General features: G+C 39.3%; 1 protein-coding gene across 7 annotated transcripts in view; it reads right to left on the bottom strand.

The window, feature by feature from the left end:
* The window catches only part of RSRC1 (arginine and serine rich coiled-coil 1), a 422,496-nt gene that overhangs the window by 288,358 nt on the left and 112,417 nt on the right, over positions 1-21,721 (bottom strand). For 6 of the 7 annotated variants that reach the window (XM_056807600.1, XM_056807599.1, XM_056807601.1 and 3 more), the window contains one exon: positions 20,196-20,369. The exons of the other annotated variant lie outside the window; for it this stretch is intronic. In XM_056807600.1, coding sequence (XP_056663578.1) covers positions 20,196-20,369 — 174 coding nt within the window. The remainder of the gene's footprint in view (positions 1-20,195; positions 20,370-21,721) is intronic. 7 annotated transcript variants of the gene reach the window in all.

Here is a 21,721-nt window from a genome sequence, read left to right as displayed (position 1 = left end):
TGGCACATGGTTGTTCAACCTTTGTTTTTTGAAGAGGATTGATGAGGTGACACCTTGACTTGTATGTGAATTGTATTTAAGTGAGGCGGTTGAAAACTGTCAGCCTCACTCTCTTTCAGTCACTGAAGACCAGTGGTAAGACAAAAGTCAGGATGACTGGCAATGGCCAGGGATACAGTGAATGACCATGGTATCTTCTAGATCTGACCAAGCTCTAAGAACTCCACAATGTGTGCTTTAACCATCTTCATGGCCACTGGAATAAATTATTCTCATTCACTCATTCCACTAGGCAAATTCTTCATATGCTTGGGATAGAGATCCTCCTAACTTGCTGACAGATTTGAGGCCTTGCCTTATCTTAAACTTGGTTTAGCCCATCTGCTACAGCTTCTTGGAGCCACAGGTGAGGGGTGGGAGAAAGGATGGCACTAAAAGTGGACAAGCAGCTCTGAAAAGGACTTGGCAAACCTTCCTCTCAGAGGCACTAGACATCCTGGAACACAACATAACACCTCTCATATGCAACTGGTGTTTTATGAATGCTTATTTCTCTTTCTTTCTCTCCTCTTCCTGGATTCTCTGAAGACATTACTGATCACCTTCTCCTTTCTAATACACTCTTCTCTCTAGGTTTTTGTGACACTGCTATCTCCTGACTCTCTTACTGTGTGAATGCACTTTCTCAGTTTCCTTAGCTGGACTGCCATCCAGATGATACCTGTCAAAGCCAGGTGGCTTTTGAAGTAGAAAAAGTATGAGAATAAGCATTTATCATCTTCTCTGTACATGCACTATACAAAATGCTTTACAAATATAACTTCACTTGATTTTCACAAAAGCTCTGACATAGGACCTATTATTATCCTCATTTTACAGCTGAGAAAATTGAGGCAGTGAGAAGTTAAGTAACTTTTCTATTGACTTCTCTGCAGCCTCCAATAGAATAGGTCACCATCTTCTGTTGGTTTTCCTTCTCTCTATCTAACCACTCCTCAGGCTCTTTTGCTATATTTTCTTTTTTTTTTTTTAACCCTTACCTTCCGTCTTGGAGTCAATACAGTGTATTGGCTCCAAGGCAGAAGAGAAGAGCAGTAAGGGCTAGGCAATGGGGGTCAAGTGACTTGCCCAGGGTCACACAACTGGGAAGTGTCTGAGGTCAGATTTGAACCTAGGACCTCCCATCTCTAGGCCTGGCTCTCAATCCACTGAGCCATCCAGCTGCTCCCTGCTGTATTTTCTAATAACCATGAGTGTTCCATGAAGTGCTGCCCTGAGCTCTCTTCTCTTCCCCTTCTACTATATAATATGATCTCATCAGTTCCCCTGGGTTCAATTATCATCTCTTTGCTGATGATTCTCAAATATACTTATCCACTAATAATTTCTCTTCTGACTTATTTTTTGAAAACTCAATCTTTTTATTACCTGCCTATTGCAGGGGAATAAAATTGCCTCCAACTAAGTTTGTATATTAGTGTAAAAATCTGTGCCCCACCCCAACATAGAAATGCCAAGTGATTACAGAAAATCTCAAAATACATCAATAATAAAGATATCTAAGGCAATTGGGTGGCTCAGTGGATTGAGAGTCAGGCCTGGAGACAGGAGGTCCCAGGTTCAAATCTGGCCTCAAGACACTTCCTAGCTGTGTGACCTTGGATAAGTCATTTAACTCCCATGGCCTAACCCTGATCAGTCTTCTGCCTTAGAACCAATACAAAGTATTGATTCTAAGATAGAAGATATGGGTTTAAAAGAAAAGACATCTAACCCAGAAGTCAGGTACATTCCTTCTCCCAACCCCACAATATTTATTCCAAAGAAACTTAGAGACTCAGAGAACCACTATCGACATCACAGGAGCAAGGGATGGGGTAGATGTGGACAATTAGAGAAGTAGGAGTGAATCAACTCCCAAGTGCAGTGTATTGGGAGATGAGAAAGGTCCAGTCCAGAGACCATTCCAGGGAAAAGTGATAGAGGATATTCATCCCCATTTCCTGTTCTCCCCCACCCCAGTTGTACTCAGAGTGTGACAGAGAGAGGAACTGGTGGAGGCTACAGCCATCTCTTCAGGAGCCAGTGTGTTCCAGTGGGGTCCAATTACCCCAATGGGGCCTTGTCCAGTGTCTGCCCAATGTGTGCCCTTCCTCATTTTGAAGATTGCTGGAAGTCAGATGAAATACCAGTCCTAGGGTGGATGGGAACAAAAGAGACAGACTAGGAAAGATGGAAAAAGAAAGATGTGGGGAGAAAAACAAGGGGATTATGAATAAGGCCATGAAGAGGGGAAGATATCATATAATTTCCACCTTCAGCAGATACAGTTGGCCTAAGATCAGTTTTTTCTTCTGCTTCCAATTGGGGAGCTTTGTGCTCAAAAGATAAGAGGAGGGCAGTGTGGGTTATGGTAACAGGACAAATGTGCCCTCCTCTCCAGGTATAGCTGCTGTTCTCATCATTGAGCCATGCCAGGAAGGTGGGTAAGGGAATGATAAATACGTGCCAAGATTCACACCATATTGAGGGCATCTTCTGTCAGATACTGGTGCAGCTGCAGAAAAGGGAGTTGTTCCTCTGGTTCTGGGCTTTAATACTGAAGCATTAGTTCACCAAGTCCCAGAGAGTAGGCATCTAGCTGGCCTAGATACACCTGCTAGCCTTGGTCCCTGAAGAACTCCCCAGCATTCTCAATGACTTCCTAAACAGTAAGCTGACCAAAAGGCTGAGCTTGACACTGCATCAACACCTCCCACAAAGTCACTCCAGAGGCCCATACATCACTGGCTGTTGTGAACTTCTCCATAGGAATGCACTCCCAAGCTATCCATCAGATGGGTAGCACAGCTTGGCTCTGCACATGGTAATAAACTCCAGCAGAGAGGTTTCAGCTCAGTCCAAAGTCAGCAATTTTGATGGTGAAATGTTGACCTACCAAGCTGTTCCTTGTGGCTAGATCCCAGGGCACAAAATTGAGTGTGGTACAATAGTGTAGCCCAAAGCAATCTGGGCTGCCATGTGAAACAGTACTGCCTAGTTGACAGTAGGTCCCTGAGTGGCTCTCCCATTTCCTGGGCTGCCATCTACAGCGTTGTCTCATATCTCCAAATCCTATCAGATATCTCAAATCCAAAGTTTGATTTTACACTAAACATGATTAACATGTTTATTATCTTTTCTCCCAACTCCTCTTACCTCACTCCATTTAAAACTTTTCTATTACTATTGGGAACACACTCATCTTCCTAATCACTTGGGCTTTTCACACAGGGACCACCCTTGACTTCTTACTCTCCCTCCCCATGTCCAATCTGTTGCCAAGGTCTTTCAATTTTATCTTCCTAACATCTCTTGCATATGTTTATTCTGTCCTCTGACACTGCTGCCACCTTGGCATAGATCATCATTACCTTAGGCCTGGACTACTGAACAGCTTGCTGGTTAGTCTTGTCTCCTTTGTCTTTAGTTTCTCCCATTCCAGTGTGTCCTCCACTCAGAAGACAAATTGATATTCCTAAAGCACCTATCTGGTCTTGTTATATCTACTCAATAAAATGGCTTTAATAATAATAAATAATAATAAAAGTGGCTTCTTATCACTTAGAAGATAAAATATAAAACTCTCTGGCATTTAAACCTTTTCATAATCTTCTCTCTCCCACCTTGAGTCTTTTTACAATATTCAACTATGTATGTTGCAATACAGGAACACAAAACTCTCTACTCTTTCTTGAACAAAACACTCCATCTCCCAACTCCAGGCATTTTCACTAGTATGTCCCTGAAGCTTAGATTGCTTTCCTCTGGTTCTAGCTAAATTACAACATTTATAGAAAGGCTTTCTCAATCAATCCCTTAATTCTAGTCTCTTCCCCCTGTTGCTCATTTCCAATTTACTCAGCATACAATTCGTTTTACATTATTATTTGCATCTTGTTTCCTCCTTTATTGACTAACCTCTTCAAATAGACACGAGGAGTGGAGGAGATGATGAGGGAAGGCTTGTGAGTGAAGTGTGATGAGCAGAGATTACCTCTTGGAACATGGTCTCAAATTTTTCAGTAAAGTATGAGATACGTTTCTCAACTGAGGAGATGCCATGGGTAGACTGAAGATAGATGAAAGAGTCTGGAAAAACTGCTATGGTCTAATGGATAACAAATCCATTTATTGTTAAGTTGTTTCAACTGTGTTGTTGTCTTTATGATCCCATTTGGGGTTTTCTTGGAAAAGACACTGGAAAGGTTTGCCATTTCCTTCTCCAGCTCATTTTAAAGATAAGAAAACTGAGGTAAACAAAGATAAGCCACTTGCCCATGGTCATACAGCTAGTAAGTATCTGAGGCTGGATTTGAACTCAGGAAGAGGAATCTTCATGATTCCAGGTCCAGCACTCTATCCACTGCATTACCTAGCTGCCCTAATAAATCTCTTAGTGAGGCTTAAAAAGATTACTTTTTTTTCCCTGTTGAGATTATGTCTCATATATGTATGTGTGTGTGTGTGTGTGTGTGTGTGTGTGTGTGTGTGTGTGTATATATATGTATGTATAAGTAGTAATCTCTCGGTGATTGAGAATGACTATTGTCTTTGTGCAGTTTCATCTACGGTGTACCCTCATGTGGCTTTGGAGTCCAAAGGCTGAGGCGCACAGTTTGTGGCACATGGGGCATGGGACGCCAGTTGTTACGGAGGTGCAGTTGTGGCCTGGTGTCGGCGTTCACGCGCAGCGGCAAGACGTCGACGTTGCTCATCTTCAAAGGTGGGGGCTGCATGGTGAATGTGGGTTCGCCAGCTGCTTCTGTCAGAGGCAGCGAGTTCTAGTTGCTTTGGTGTCATGCCAGCCCACTTCAAGTTGGACTTTAGCTGATCCTTGAATCTTTTCTTTGGTCGGCCTTGTTTCCTGAGTCCAGCTGGCAGTTCACCATAGAATACCTGTCTTGGTATTCGCTGTGGGTCCATGTGGAGGACGCGTCCAGACCATCATAGCTGGGTTTTGAGGACCAGGACTTCGATGCTGGTGGAGTTGGCTCTGTCGAGGACTTCCTGGTTGGTGATTCGGTCCTGCCATCGGATCCTCATGATTGAACGGAGGGAGCGTTGGTGGAATTGCTCCAGTTGTTTCATGTGCTTCCTGTACAGTGTCCATGTCTCACACCGTACAGGAGCGAGCTGAGGACCACTGCGTTATACACTTTGAGCTTCGTCGCAGTGCTTACACCGCTGTGTTGGAGGACTTTGCAGCGCAGCCGCCCGAGTGCCTGGCTGGCCTTTTGGATGCTGGCATTAATCTCGTGGTCTAGGGACCCGTCGTTGGCGATGGTGCTGCCCAGGTACTTGAAAGTGTTGACGTTAGAAAGCTGCATGCCATCGACTGTAATGCACAGCTGGTTCATTGGCCTCCCTGGTGCAGTTTGGAACAGTACGTCTGTTTTGCTGAGGCTGATAGTCAGGCCGAACAGTTTTGTTGCGGTAGAGAACCTGTCCACAATGGTTTGAAGATGATTTTCTGGGTGGGCCATGAGAGCACAGTCATCTGCAAAGAGAGGTTCCAGGATGAGTCTCTCTGTTGTCTTTGTTTTTGCAGTCAGGCGACGAAGGTCAAATAGTGAGCCATCCAGTCGGTATTTGATGTAGACGCCCAAGTCTAGATCCATCACAGCATGTCGTAATACTTGGGTGAAGTATAGGTTGAATAGTACCGGAGCGAGGACACAGCCTTGTTTCACACCATTGGAGATGCTGAAGCGATTGGAAGTGTCTCCACCAGATAGGACTTCCCCTGTCATGTCATGAAAGAGCTGGATCAGTTTGATGAATTTTGCTGGGCAACTGAGCTTGCTGAGGATCACCCACAATGCCTCCCTGTTCACTGTGTCAAATGCCTTCATCAGGTCTATGAAGACAATGCAGAGACTCAGGTTCTGCTCAAGGCATTTTTCCTGAATTTGCCTCACCATGAAGACCATGTCGATGGTGCTGCGATCTGGTCGGAAGCCACATTGTGATTCAGGCAGGTTCTGCTCTGAAACAGATGACAGGAGTCTGTTGAGTATAACACGGGCGAGGATCTTTCCAGCAGTGGAGAGTAGTGAGATGCCTCTGTAGTTTTCACAGGCTGCTCGTGCGCCTTTGTTCTTATATAGGGCTATGATGGAGTCATTTCTGAGTTCTAGGGGCATGTCTTCCTCTTCCCATATGCTGGTCAGCACTATGTGGAATGCCTGAAGCTCCTTTCCTTTTAAGGCCTTGTACACCTTGGTTGGGATCCCGTCTTTACTGAGTGCCTTGCCTGTATTCATTTGTTTAATGGCTTTTTGGACTTCTAATGAAAGGGGAACGTCAAGTTGTTCAATGGTGTGGTTTTGGGGGATCTGGTCAAGGGCACTTTGGTCGACTGAAGAAGGCCGGTTGAGAAGCTGACTGAAGTGTTCTTTCCACCTGTTGCTGATGCCTTTTTTATCTTTTATGAGAGTGTCACCCAAGGGAGTCGTGGTGGGTTTTAATAGCCCATAGACAGTCTTGAGGGCACTGAAAAATTGTAGTTTTTCGTATCAGCAGAGCGCTGGATTTCTTCTGCCTTTTTTTCCCCACCACCGGTCTTGCATTTTCCTGATCTCACACTGCGCCGTGGCTTGGAGAGACTTGAATCTGTCCTTTTTAGGAGCAGAGTTGGGGTTATTTTGCCACTCCATAAAGGCTTTGTTCTTTTTGCTCAGTAGGTCTTCAATAGCAGTGTTGTTCTCGTCCAACCAGTCCTGGTGGTTGTGTTGTTTGGGGCCTAGGACTGCCTTTGATGTTTCCATCACTGGGTCTCTGAACTGGTTCCATTTCTCAGTTGGGCTTCCAGTGAGTGGTCCCTTGACAGACAGCTTGTCATCCAGGCAAGACTGGAATGTTTGCAAATAAGATGGATCTCTAAGATGACTCACGTTGTAAAATGCGTGAACTGTCTGGGTGCATTTTGGATGGCGAGGCGCAATGCGCATTTGAAGAGTCGCTCTAACCAATCGGTGGTCTGTCCAGCATTCAACTCCTCTCATGGCTCTGGTGATCTGTACGTCCTGGATGTCTCGCCGGTGTACAATGATGTAGTCAATGAGATGCCACTGTTTTGATTGTGGGTGCATCCACGTTGTTTTATATTTGTTCGCCATTCTGAACACAGTGTTCGTGATGGTGAGTTTGAACTCTGAGCATTTGCTGAGTAGCAGTAGGCCGTTGTTGTTCATTTTGCCCACGCCGTGTTTGCTGAGCACTCCTTTCCATCTTTCATGGTCCTGGCCAACGCGGGCGTTGAAGTCTCCCAGTAGTATCAGCTTGTCATTGGTGGGCACTGAGTGCAGGATGGCACTCAGGTCAGAGTAGAACTGCTCAATCGTCTCCTTTGAGCTGGTCAGTGTAGGGGCATATGCGCTGATGATTGTGGCATACCGGTCTTTCCTGAGAGGTAAATGGATCTTCATGAGCCTCTTGCTGATGCCCACAGGCAAGTTTGGCAGCTATTTGAGCAAACTGGTCTTGATAGCCAGGCCAACACCGTGGATTCTGTCTTCATTTGTGGCTCTACCTTTCCAGAAGAAGGTGTATGCAGTGGTGAGTTCGCTGAGTGATCCCTCTTCTGGTAAGCGTGTTTCGCTTAGGGCTGCAATGTCGATGTTATATCGTGCCAGTTCTTTACCGATTAGAGCTGTTCTTCTCTCAGGTCTTCTTCTCTCTGTCAAGTAATGTCCTGATGTTCCATGCTCCTCATAGGAATTTCTTTGTATTTTGTTTTCTTTGATTTCGACTGCTTTAAGGGATGACCCGCCAGCCGCGGTGTGCTGACAGGGTGTTTGTAGGGCAGGGAATGTTTGGGACACCTTTTCTAGTCCCCTCCCTTGATTAGGGTGAGCAGTGCTGTCCTAGAGAGGGCTGCTCAGTCGCCCAGGATGCTGCTGAACATCCCAGCTGCCCACAGGGTTGAGTGACCACTGGTCTGTGGGCCGCCTACGTGCAGGATCATGACTACAACTGCCAGTGGTCACCTCTACCTGTTGCGTCGCCACTCCTCCCATCGCCGCAGGTCGTGAAGAGGGTGGATGGGGTTAGGATAGATGAGTGTGCACAAAGATACTTGTGCGTGAAGGAGATTTAAGTGGAAAAGCCGATGCACAGAGACAGTCCCACTCTCTCAGCATTGGAAGCCTGGGTCCAATGGCATGAAGTCGTTACACCTGGAGACTTCCTCTGCTGCATTGGATGGCCGTGTTGTCTTTTGTGCTCCAACACGCTCTAAGCACTCCACAGTGCTTTGCTGCGTCGCCATCTCAGCCGTTGAAACTTCTTGTTGGTTTCTTCCGCCTGTTCGGCCGAAGCAGTCTTCACATGCTGGGTGAGCAAGGCCTTGGTTCACCAGGGGTCGACGACCCGATGGCTACCCTCACAAGGTTTAGCCAGCCTGTCAAAGCCATTGCCTGGGGTGTGGCCGCTGCCACATGCTAGCAGCTACTGGGAGCCACAAGTGAGAGCTGGGTGTCAGGTGGGGGTCAGAGGCTGGAGAGCTGCCCTAGGAGGGCACAACAATCCCTCCATACCAGAGGTACTACCCCTCCCTGAGCACCCCATACACCCAGATAGATAGATAGATAGATAGATAGATAGATAGATAGATAGATAGATAGATAGATATAAATATAGATATATGTGTGTAGTGGACTCAGTGAATACTGTTTCATGATTTTTTTCCCTAACTCTTTTAAGCAACATATGAAGAAGAATAAAGGCAGAGGACCACAGGAATATTCCAAAGTTGGGAACTGGTAAAGCATCACCCATGTGATAGGGAAAAGGGGCAAGGCCCTCAAATGTAGAATTGAATTTGATCCACTGAGTTCAAGATAGAGAAGGGGGGAAGAGAATGGCCAATGTAGGGGTGATGGTCTAGGAAATAATGGAGTAAAGGTCACAGTTAGGATAAATAACAGGGTAATATATCTTAAGCTTACACATAATTCATAATTCTTATAATCTTCCCTATTATCATCACTGCCAAAGTGATCTTATAGCACATTGTTATCATGTCACCTTTAACTCAATTATCTGGCCCTTCACAACCTGGCTCCTTCCTAGAATTCCAATCTTCTGATTTCATCTTAAAAAGTCTATGAGACAGGAACACCAGAACTACTGCTATTCCGCAAACACAGTGCTCTACCTCAGGACTATGCCTTTTCAATGGCTATTCCTCATGCCTAGAATGCTATTCCTCTTTACCTCCACCTCCTAGCTTCCCTGGCTTCCATAGGAAGTCCTGAATAGATTTGTGTGACTGGCTTATTGTTTTAAGGTGTGACCAACTGCACACCTAGAAAAACATCAGTTTTACTGCCTCTTTTGTTTTTTTTTTTAAACAGATTGTATATGTTGGCTAAACTGTTGGAGTATTTCAGAAAGACTTATTCATACCACTCTATTGTTTCCCATCACACTTGTAGGTCTGGGTTATTTCAAACATACAATACATTTTATCACATATCAATATTTTTCCAACATGATTTTTATTTGCTTTTTATATTTTCATAAGCAGATAAAATGCCAATCTCTATGCTCACCTAACTAATATACAATCTGTTTCCAGTCCCTTACAGTTAGGCCTATCACTAAAGAGTATCAATTTCAACTCCTCTTCTAAGAATTTTTAAAAAGGGATAAAGCAGCACTCATGGCATTTCTCTAACTGTATCTATTACACTTCTGATGGAATTTGGAAGGGTCTTTGGGCTTACATATATAAATAAGATCCATCTCCTAACTAAGATTCATCCCTATCTTCCTGTCACTATATGTAAGACCAGAACCCAAAGACTCAGCACAGAAGAAAAAAGATTAACCCCAATGACACCATCTGGAATTCTTATTTCATGAAATACTCTCAATACATTGAAATCTATGACGAGCCAACAGTGCTTATAGGAATAGAATGCATTATAACTTCCATTCCTTTAGTGGGAAAGTGCACCTACACCATGACTATTGATATTTAAAAACACATATTCTAGAAGCCTGGCTACACTCATTTCATTTACTACGATTTAAGAACATTTAAGCCAGCTGCTATTAAACTGTCCTCCAGAATCAAGTCAGGGCAGAAATATATATATATATCATTAGGCGAATGCCAAGCTATTCCACATTCTACTGCAATTTAATCTGAGTAGGTTAAACTTCCAAGTCTCTGTTTTGCTGACCAAGGTTTACTTGACATGTCAATCACCATTTTATGATCTATTCCAATCTGTCCCATTTTGAGAATGTCACTCCTGTGATCACTAGACTGGGAAGAAAGCCTGTGAGAAGAGGATAAACTAGCTTTCTTCAATATCAAGCAGATTGCTTTGGTTTGATTTAGCATCATTCATATTTCAGGTACTCAAGGTGCTTTACAATGAGGTATAAATTACATATATAATGACAGATTAAAAGTAATTGCTTAGCTTTTCAGGATATTACTTACTTATTTGAGGAGTAAAAAAACCTGCCTGAAAGACTAAGGTTATCACTGTAAAACTCAAATAACAATAGTACAGATATATCTGACCTCCAAAGACATGAACAACTAGCAGTCATATCATGGGCTTCACCTTAACATCTCGACAGAATGGAAGCTCTAAATCTAATCTGTTTTCTGACACAAAACTTGTCTTAGATTAACATTAAGTCAACTATGGCAATAAATATAATATGGGAATAAAAAGAATTTAGACTGAAGATAGGAATTTTAATAAAAATGGAGATATAGGGCTTTAATTTGAATCTATTTTTTAGCAACTGATGATAAATGCTATCAAATATGTCAGAGATAAAAATCACACTGAAAATAAAAAATGGCAGAATTCCGTAGACTGGGACAAAATTTAAAGCTGAGAGTTTTATTTTAAAGCTAAGTAACAGGAAATAATAATAACTCATGCAAAGGAACAAACGCTGAATTTTTCCTCAACAAATGGTACATTTCATAATTTAGAAATAATAGGAGGGCTTCTTGGTCATGTGCCCAATTTGGCAGGCTAGGGAAAATCACAGCAAGTTGAAATTCTTACAAATACCAGAAACTGCCTCCTCACCCATCCCCTACTTGCTTCTATGGCCCAAAGGGGGAGGACAGAGAGTTTGCTTGAGTTTATGCCTCGGACCATACGGGGATCCCCATATGTTTCAGGGAGTTTACCAATTTTCACCCCACAAGAAGGAGCAGATATTGATTCAATACAACTAGAAAAGGAGAAGTAGAGAGCCAAGGAGAAATTCAGGTATCCTGGTACATAGCAGCTGCACTTGGTCTGAGAGAAAGGGCATAGAAATGTGACTTGTCCCAGTTCTGTATTTTCAGAGGTTATTTAGGTCAGGGATCTAAGCCGGCAAAAAACAAATTAGCCAGTGTGAGAATAGATTGAGGCAACTTTGCAATTGATCCCAAAAGTTGTAGGCATCAAGAAAAAAGGAAGAATGAGAAAGTAAGGAACCAGGAACAGATGGGGAAAAAGGATAAATACACCACAAACTTCAAAGGGAAGAAAATGCAACAAAACTCAAAGCAGAACTGGACTTAAGAGGATGCTCAAAATAGAAGAGAAAATGAATTTAAAACTCTCAAAGAGTACAAAAATCTCCTAAAACTATTACAAGGCAAATGAAAGTTTACTAATTTTGTGGAAGGAAAAAATCCTACAGAATTCCCGGATAGCACAGAAAAACAAGAAGATATAGAATGATTTAAAAGACAAATGAAATCCAATGAAGAAGAAATTATAAGTGACTGTTAGAAATTATAACTCAAAGAAGATATTTTTAAAACTCAAAGAAGGAAAAGAGAGTTTTGGAATATAAAATTTCTGAAGTGGGAGAAAATCTGTCAGGAAATTAAAATGCAACAACATTAAAAGAACAAATGATCAATACATAAGCTGAAAACACTTGACCTTGAAAACAAGATAAGAAGACACATTTTAAAAAACAAAGTTTTCCTAGAAGAACAGTTAAAGTGATACTTTGTGAATCCTAATATCTAGGAAGGAAAACTGCCTAGGAGTTTCAAATACAAAAAACAAAGAACCAACTCAGAAATCACCCTCAAGTAATTCCAATGACAGAAAACAAGTTGAGCAAAATCCTGCAACCACTAGAAAGCAAAGGGATTAAGAGTTGCCTATTCTGAAAAGCAAGAAGTCATAAGATTGGAAATATCAATGTTGTTGGAGCTGTAGAAAGGATAGGCACATCAGAGTTCTGGTGGTATAGCTCTAAATCAATGAAACCATTTTGGAAATTATATTAGAATTACACAAATATCTTCTGACTCAAAAGATTCTATTTGCTTGGTTTATAGCCCACAGAGGTCACCAATAAGAAGAAAGCCTCCATGTACACCAAAATTATTATATAGCACTTTTTGTGGTAGCAAAGAACTAGAAACAAAATAGATGCTCATACATTGAGGAAGAACACAAAATATGCTACATGAATGTAACAGAATATTAATAATGTTACTATAAGAAACAACGAAGGGGTCAGCTGGGTAGCTCAGTGAATTGAGAGCTAGGCCTAGGGTAAGGAGGTCCTGGATTTAAATGTGATTTCAGACACTTCCGAACTATGTGACCTTGAGCAAGTCACTTAACCCTCACTGTCTACCCCTTACCACTCTTCTACCTTACATACATAGTACTGAGTCTAAGGTGGAAGGTAAGGGTTTTTTTAAAAAAAAGAAAGAAACGAAGAACAGGACTATAACAATGTGAAGGGTGAACACCGCCCCCCCACACACAAATGAATCAAAAATGAATGTTGTAAAAAGTAAAAAGAACAAGCAAAGAAAAGAAATGAGAGTGTACCTACACGCCACTCCTTAAAAGAGGTAGAAAGTCTGTTAAAGATTTTTTGATATATTCATCAGTTTTTCTGTTTTTTTTCTTTTTTTTTTATTGAAAATATTATTTGTTAGGGATAGCTAGTGAGTTGGCAGCCATTAAAAGGTGACAGTTTTTTCAGATGAACTGGTTGCTAATCATACTTCTTCAATCTTATACCTAGGAAACTGAGTGCATAAAACTTCATAGGTATCTGTATTATACTATATCTTATTAACTTTACCTTAATGTTCTAGCCTGTCAAGATCTTTTTGAATCATGTCATTCAACAAGTTTGTTGTATTTTCCCAGTTGAGACACCTGCAATCTAACAAGTTTGTCACCTAATAGGTGAAACAGCTCAGGACAAAAAAAAAAAATAGATCCCTGGGGAACTCCACTTGAGACTATTTTCCAAAGTGCAACAATTATTAGGTCGGTGTCATTTAACCAGTTCCAAATAGCCATGAGAATAACATGATAGACTTTTCCAAAATGTTTTATTAATTTTAAATTGGCATGTGTATAAATGGAGATTTTGAACCCTAGACTTCAATCCCCAGAAGTCCTTGGTATTTCCCAGAATTCCCTGTAATCTCACCTGAGTCTCCACATTGGCGAGATTACAATTGGTATTTAACTGGCAATAACGCCTCCCACATTCTCTTCCTTTTTGCAATGATGTAGCAAGTACAGTGGTAACCTAAGTGTGGGGATTTTAAATGGGCTAATCAGACATAGACACGTGATTTTTATTTTGTGTCTTTATTCCTTGACTTTTGATAATCCTTAATAAACCTCATAAAATATAATATTTTTATTATTAGATATATAATTTAATTCTTACACATATGAAATAGTATTTGTAAAGCACTTTTCTTAGTGCTGGATAGAAGGCTCTATCTAAATGCTTATTCTCCTTCCATAACTCTACTATTACCAAGCTGATAACTGACAAAAAAGGATGTGAAGATAATCATCCATGATCTCTTTTCTAAAATGATAACAAAACACCAATCTAACAAGACATTCTAGGGGGTAGCTGGGTGGCTCAGTGGATTGAGAGCCAGGCCTAGAGACAGGAGGTCCTGGGTTCATATCTGACCTCAGACACTACCCAGCCGTGTGACCCTGGGCAAGTCACTTAACCCCCATTGCCTAGCCTTTACCACTCTTCTGCCTTGGAACCAATACATAGTATTGATTCTAAGATGGAAGGTGAGGGTTATAGAAAAAATAAATAAATAAAAACAGATTCTTCAAAAGACTCAGAGTCAAGTTTGTTGCCCTGTAGCTTACAGTTTACAACTTTCTCTCTCCCCTTCCTTCTCTCCCTCCCTCCCTCTCTCTCTGTAATCTCCCCACTTTATAGGTGTTTCCCCCCCATGCCCATTTCCCACTATTTCTCAAATATATGATGAATTTAACAATCACATCTGCCAGTTCTTTTAGCAAACTGAGATGAAGTTTGTCTGGGCCTGGTTACTTAGGCTCATCAAAGGAAAGCTTAAATGCTTAAGTGTTATCTTCCTAATTATTTTAGTTTCAACTAAATACTAGTCATTTTTTACTCAATTCTTTCTAGGTCAAGGATTGTTTTCCTTGACAAAGAAAAGGGACGTAAAATTAGGGTTGTTAAGATTTGCTTCCCTTTGGTCATAATGATCCCACCTGACCTGAGTAGGAGTCCTATCCCTTTTTTCATTCTCTTCTTTTTCCCAATAAAACTTAAAAACAAAATAAAGCCAACAAATCTCATACAAGCAGAACATAATTTTATGTTTAAAAAACAAAACAGTACATCCTGTTTATCTGTCCTGATAAAATAAATATTAACTTCTTTTGCATGCAATATGATTACTTGTGTTAAAGGTATATTAGCTGGCAATCAAACATTTACCCTTCGCCATTGGTGAAAGGCAACAAGATCTCTTTACAACATCTCGTCTTTTTCAATAAATTTTGCATGAAAACATGTTCTCCAAGCACAAAGTTGCCTGCTGTCACATTGGAAGTGTGATAAATGTTTAATGAAAACAACACCACACAGCTTGGTGTCAGACAACAGCTATCACACAGACCTGCTTTGATCTAAACAGACACTTAAAAGGAGTTCTGAGCTTGCTTTGCACCACAGAACTCTATAACCTATATGCAAATAAGAGTAAATTAGCATAAATGACTTCCTGCTGCATAAAGAAGAGGTAAAGAAAAATATGACAGGCTCCATGAGTATGTAACTGCTGTCAAAACTTGAAGTCCAACATTCCCAAATTACTTTCAACATCATCTGCCAGGTTCTACTTAAGAACAGTTGCACCAACAAGAATTTACTGTATAAAAATGGCCAAGAGAAATAGCTGGAACACTGCCAAATGGAACCATAGAAATGTGGTAACTATAGGAATTGTACCAGGGCCAAAATGAAAGTTCTTGATTTGAAAAGAATCCTTATTGAAGCACTACACTTAGAAAGGCATTATAAATGCTTTATGTTCATAATAATGCTTACAAAAGTAGGGGTTCTGTGTAAGATTTGTCAAAGTTAAAATTAATCATTGTCACAGAAACAATAATTTCCAATGATCCATTTTTTTTAAAGTAGATGTGCATTTTAAAAAATGGAATGCTTATAAAACGTCACAAAAAGGCCATAGGAGTCTAGTCGCAGGACAGACTCTTCTCTAGAAATAGTTTGGAAAGACTAAGGAAAATCACAGAATCTAATGGAATCAGTGCTTAGTATGTCTACAAGAGTCTATTCAACATAAGGGAGAAGATCAAGAATAAAGTAAAACCACAAGGCTGGAGAAGAATATTCTAAACATCTTAGTGGATATGCTTCTGGGTTTGGTAACTGTTGTTTAGAAAGAGAATAAAAGACTAGTAGAAGGGAAAATCTATCTTGGCAATAAAAATTCAAACCTAAAGTCACATAAAATAAATAGAAAGCATTTTAATAATGAAAAAAGAGTAAACAGAATTTTCCTATTTTGTGACATGATTTAAATCAAGATTGAATTTACTCTGGCTCAAATCAAATCTGCCCTAACTCTACTCTTAAAGGAAGGAGTACAGTATTAGATTAAATAATAAAATTTCACCAATACTAAACATGATTTATAATTGTCAGCAGCTAAGATCAGGAGTGAAACAAGGATGTCCATTATCACCAAAGCTTTATAACATAGGATTAGAAATGCATGCAATAATCCATCTTCAGAGAAAGAACTGTTGGGAGTGAAAAGATGAAAGATGCAGATCAAAGCATACTATCTTTCACATCAGTGTGTTTACAGTTTTATTTGGGGGTTTTGGTTTTATATGAGTGTACTCTTACAACAATGACCAAAATGAGCAGTGTATCCTGCATGATAATACAATATGGTCCAGATCAAATTGTTTATTGTCTCTGAGTGGAGAGAGGAAAGACTTGGTTTGGAACTTATCATTTTAGAAAATGTATGCTGAAAATTATTATTACCTGTAACTGGGAAAAAAAATTTTTTTTAATTTTTAAAATGCGAGCAATAGCAATAATAGAAGGAAAAGAAACTGAAGGAATCAGGATTGGCAAAGAGGTAAGAAAATTAGCTCTTTTTTAAGACAGAATGATGGTATATGTTGAAAATCCAAGAGATTCAACTAAAAAGTTAGTTGAAACTATCCATAATTTTAGAAAAGTAGCAAGATATAAAATAAATCCACATAATTCATTAGCATTTTTATATAATACTAACAAAGTTTTGTAAAAAGAGATGGAAACTACTTAAAGTAACCTCCAATTGAATGAAATACCTGGCAACACAAACCCAGAAACTATATAAACAAGTTTTATAAAACACTTTTTACATAGTCATATCTAAATAATGGCAGAAATAATAATTGTTCATGGATGGGCAGAGTCAACCTAATTAAAATGCAAATCTTACCTAAACTAATATACTAATTCAATGCCATACCAATCAAATTTACCAAAAACTTAAGGATGTAAGAAGAATTAATGAAAAAGACTTGTAAAGAAAAAAGGATTAGCAGTACTGGATTTTAAACTGTAGTATAAAACAGTATTATCAAAACTATCTGGTACCGGTGAAAAAATAGAAAGGCAGATCAGTAGAACAGAACAGACATACAACAAATGTCAGTTAACATTTATAGTAACCTTGTATTTGACAAAAATATAGATCCAGGCTGTTAGAATAAAAAATTACTATTTGGTAAAAACTGCTGGGACAACTGGAAAATAGTTTGAAAGAAACTAAGAATGGATCAATATTTTATAGCACTCAGAAAGATAAAATCAAAATAGATACATGATCTAGACATAAAAGGAGATATCATTATATATATATGATATATATATATATATATATATCATTTTTTTCAAGGAGAAAAAAAACACTTCCCTCATGCAGAGGACAAACAGTGGGAGTAAAAACACCGAGGAAAGGCAACAGTTTGACTACAGGGATGGAGGGGATATGAATGAGGAAAGACTCTGAATGAACACCCTAATGCAAAAACCAATAACATGGAAACTAGTTCGGATCAAGGACACATGTGATACTCAGAGGAATCACGCATTGCCAATGGGGGGTGGGGAGGAAAGAAAATGATCTTTGTTTCTAATGAATAATGTTTGAAAATGACCAAATAAAATAATGCTTAAAAATAAATAAATAAATGGGGATAGGGCTAGGGATGTTGACTTTAAATGATCACACTACTTCAAATCCTAATGATATGGAAGTTTTGAACAATGATAGATGTATAACCCAGTGGAACTGCTTGTCACCTCTGGGGGGGGGGGGTGAGGGGGAATCATGAATCATGTAACCATAGAAAAATATTCTAAATAAGAAAAAGAGGGAAAAAATTTTAAGCAAAGAGAGAAAATCACTCTTTCCTTTAGATTTTCTTGAAAAGAAAACTGCCCATTCTACCTGACATATTCTCAGTTATCCAGCACTTCCCAAAATAAACTAGCAGTGAATTAGTCAACTAAATAGATAAAGCATAAAGTTTTATAAGATAAAAATTTGATTTGTAATCACAAATGTGTTATTTGTTGATACTCTTGTCATTAATCTTCTCTTTTTCTTTTAATATATGATTGTAAGGCTATCATTTTTCCTGAGGAGTGCAAGAATTGTGTTATTTTATCATTAGAATTTTCTTTCATAGTTAATAATTGTTTTTCTGATTTGTTCTCCTGTTTTCATTTTTTAAGATTTCACTGATAAATTTCCATACAGTCTGAATCCTTTGTTTGTGCCCCTCAGCCAATTTCTAGTCTTCCTGTGTTGAGGTCTATAAAGTAAGTCTACCTGGAAGCATCCCTACCCTGGCAAGGAAGGCTCTTACATTTGAGGCCTGGTGAGAGTCAATGGCTCGCTCCCCTACAACTAGGCTGTAGCTGTGCTTGAACTCTTCCCAAGGGCTCTGTCCAATGGTAGTGAAAGTCAGCATACCTGTTGAAGGACATCAACCTCAGAACTGTGGTTGAACAGGGCCAAAAGAGAAGTCAGGCCTGGGGATGGGGTTATATTTAGGAGACATTTATTCAACATTGGAATGCCGTTTTTTAAGAGACTGGCCAAAGCATAACACACAGACCAGTGTGGATCTACATGTCCCTAGACATAAAGTCATTTCATTAATACGATAAAGATCCAAGCTCGAATGGCACATTCGCATGAAAGAAGAGAAAACTTAGGAGATAAAGACTCCTAAGTTTAAATATTTGGCCACGGTCAAAAAACAGAGAGTTGGAATTTAAAATCAAGTTATATCTATACATTCCCTTTTGTCACTCTATGATCTTGGTCTTAATTCAACTCTGCTTGCTTAAGGAAAAAATGTCAGACTCTAAATGAATTTGGAATTTCTAAGAAAGCAAATGACTAATTTTCATTGAGAAAAAAACAATAGCAACTAATTTTCTCAATATAAAATCTTTTTATAGGTAAAATCCACAAGTTTAATATTTGGGGCTTAAGAACTAACACAGGGTTTTTTTTTAAATGATTTTCCCCAGAGTTAGAGAATCAAAAGACAGAAATATATATAGATAAGAAAAGGATCATAAGAGTTTTCATGAAGAGAGGAATTTAGAAAAAAAAGTTCTCACATTATATAATCCATTTAATTTTTAAGTTAAAGATGAAAGATCTTAAAGGAAATGTATTCAATGTACTGATTAAATTTTTCAATTTAACAAGGAAGATTATGATAATATTTTACATTGAAATAGCTAAGTATATTCATATGGGGGGCAAAGAAATAGAAGAAAACAAAAGATCACTGCTCATGACATTGGACATAATTGATGGGAAAATCCATTATATTCAATTGCTCAGTACAAAATGACAACAAATGACCTGGAAATTCAACTTTTAAAGGTGGAAACCTATTTTTGTTTTAAGTTTTAATTTTGAAAAAGTTTTCTAATTTTAAATAGATGGTAAAAAATAAGTTTCAAGCTCAAGTTATTCAGAATTTGGAAATGTTGTTACAGTAAACTTATGTAACTTATAAGAAATAAAGTAAGCGATAGTGACAAAAAAAAAACTGAGGTTAAATTCCAAAGCTGGATTTTCTTAAATATGAATAATTACAACTTTTCTCTCTGTCTCCTGTATCCTTTTCTTATAACTATTTTCCAACAAGGATTTGTGATTTTACTTGTAAAGGGATCTCAGAGAAGGAAATTTCCTCTAGCAATACAGATTATCACCTTCTCTGCAACAAGTTTCATAGGCCACAGAGGTTGAGGGACTGGCCTAGAGTCACATAGCTAGTCTGTGTCAGGAGGAGGTCTTGAAGTCAGGAAGCTTCAAGATCAGCTCTCTAATATGCCAAGTTGCTTCTTCTTCTACAACAATATTAAAATAATTTAAATTTTGTTTTATATTTCCAAATTATATACATGAAAAAACAAATATATATGATACTTTCCCAAGGATTTGCATGACTTTTATCAGTTGCCAAGTACTTACAATTTAAATATTTTGGAAAAGTCCATATCTATAGTTTTTCATTATAAACTAAGAAAAAGTTCTGAATATCTGGATATGGTATCTTACTAAGAAACCTTTATATAGCTTGTACACAGGCAAATCAACCAGCAGTGGTCAAATAAGAACCAGGAAGAGTCCTCTGTGCTGATTCATTTTTCCCTTTCCCTGCACTATCAAACTCTCCAAAAACTATGGTAGAAAATGGGGGCCTATGAGAAATGAGAAAGACACTCATTTGAATGTTGCTGAGAATCATTCTTGCTTCAAATCCACCTTCACTCACCCACGCTTGGTATTGTGTAATTCCTTCTCCTTCCCTCTCTCTCTCTCCTTCTCTCTCTTTTCTTTTTCTCGGCCTTTACGACGGTCTCTTTCACGGGATCGGCTACGTGTCCTTCTGTGGCCAGATCGTTCACTGCTTCGACTATGGGAACGTGGACGAGGCCTTGACCTTGACCTATAGAAAAAGAGTTCCTTAGTTTTTAATTACATTTTATCATAAATTAAGAAACTCCATTAAACAAGTACTTGTCTTAATGAAATAGGATAATTTATGAATGTGCTACATTCCAAGTGAAATAAGAGGGTCTAAAACAGGGTGGTGGACTGACATATATCCTTAAAAGGTCAACAAACACTCAGAAACTACTCTTTCCTTCCTATTATCACCACTTGGGGCTCCCCTCCTCCCCAACTTTGTTTTGGCCAGATATTTTCTGGAACCAACACCATTACTCTTAATTAGTCTGCAATGACCTCAGGTAGGGTAAAGACTTCTATGGTGGGACTAGCGATGGCAGGATTCATAAGGGAGAGTTAGAAGAAATGGATGGGTAAATCCAACTTTTCCTCACCTGCTGGCTCACTTAGCCCTAGCCCTAGTATCCTTTGGAAGTTTCCTGGTCTCTCCACTATTTCCCTCCTAATATCAAGACCATATTCTGTTTCTTTCCCTAGAACTATTACCTCAGGTTCTGAGATAGCTTAAGTAGTACCAGTTCAAATCTACTTTTCTGCAGAAACATTGATGAATATATTACTTCAGTCTACTCTGAATAAAGTTAGAGATGTTTGTCTTTATGAAAAGGATCTAAGAAGGGAAGAAAGAAAAAAAGGGGGAGTTTGGGAATGTATAAAATGGAGAATTTAATTGTTCTCCATTTTACTTTTGATTATTAACAGTAACCTTTTAAAAAATCCACAAAACTTAAAGGGCTACGAATAAGACCATATGGTCACAAGTAACGATGTATTGGCAATGCAAAAGGAAGCAGGAGGATCAGTCCATACGACCCTTCAAAAAACAAACAAAAAAAAAAGGATAACTGTCTGTCAAAACCAAGTGTCCCTCAAAGTTGATAAATAGGACACCACAGCTCTTTATTCCTAATACCTCCCCTCATCTTAGCTACCACAAGCCTCCACTGTCAATGCCTAGCCTCTGCTTCATTAACCCTGCCTGCCCTACTTGGATAGATTCCCTGTTGGTCTGGATCATCTACTAACAGTATTCATATGCCCTGCTTGTCTTTTTCCTTTGTAGACTTATCTATTAGTTTTTGACTATACTTGAGACTTGTGTCTTTGCATACTAATCTCAAGAATAATGAAACCTAACCAATGCTTAATCCTCTGAATTTCCCTGGACTCTCAGTTCATGCTATCCTAAGTCTGACTAGGCCTGTGCCTACCATGTGAATACTCACTATAATAAGCTGGCAGCCCATATCTAGAAAGTAAGCAGCAGCACCTCTGCAACACCTCTGAGATAATCTATAGCATTTGTTCTTCCCAGGAGCAAGGAGATTG

This window comes from Monodelphis domestica, chromosome 8, assembly GCF_027887165.1.
Source record: "Monodelphis domestica isolate mMonDom1 chromosome 8, mMonDom1.pri, whole genome shotgun sequence".
In the NCBI taxonomy this organism is placed as follows: Eukaryota; Metazoa; Chordata; class Mammalia; order Didelphimorphia; family Didelphidae; genus Monodelphis; species Monodelphis domestica.
This window is presented reverse-complemented; position numbering and strand designations above follow the sequence as displayed.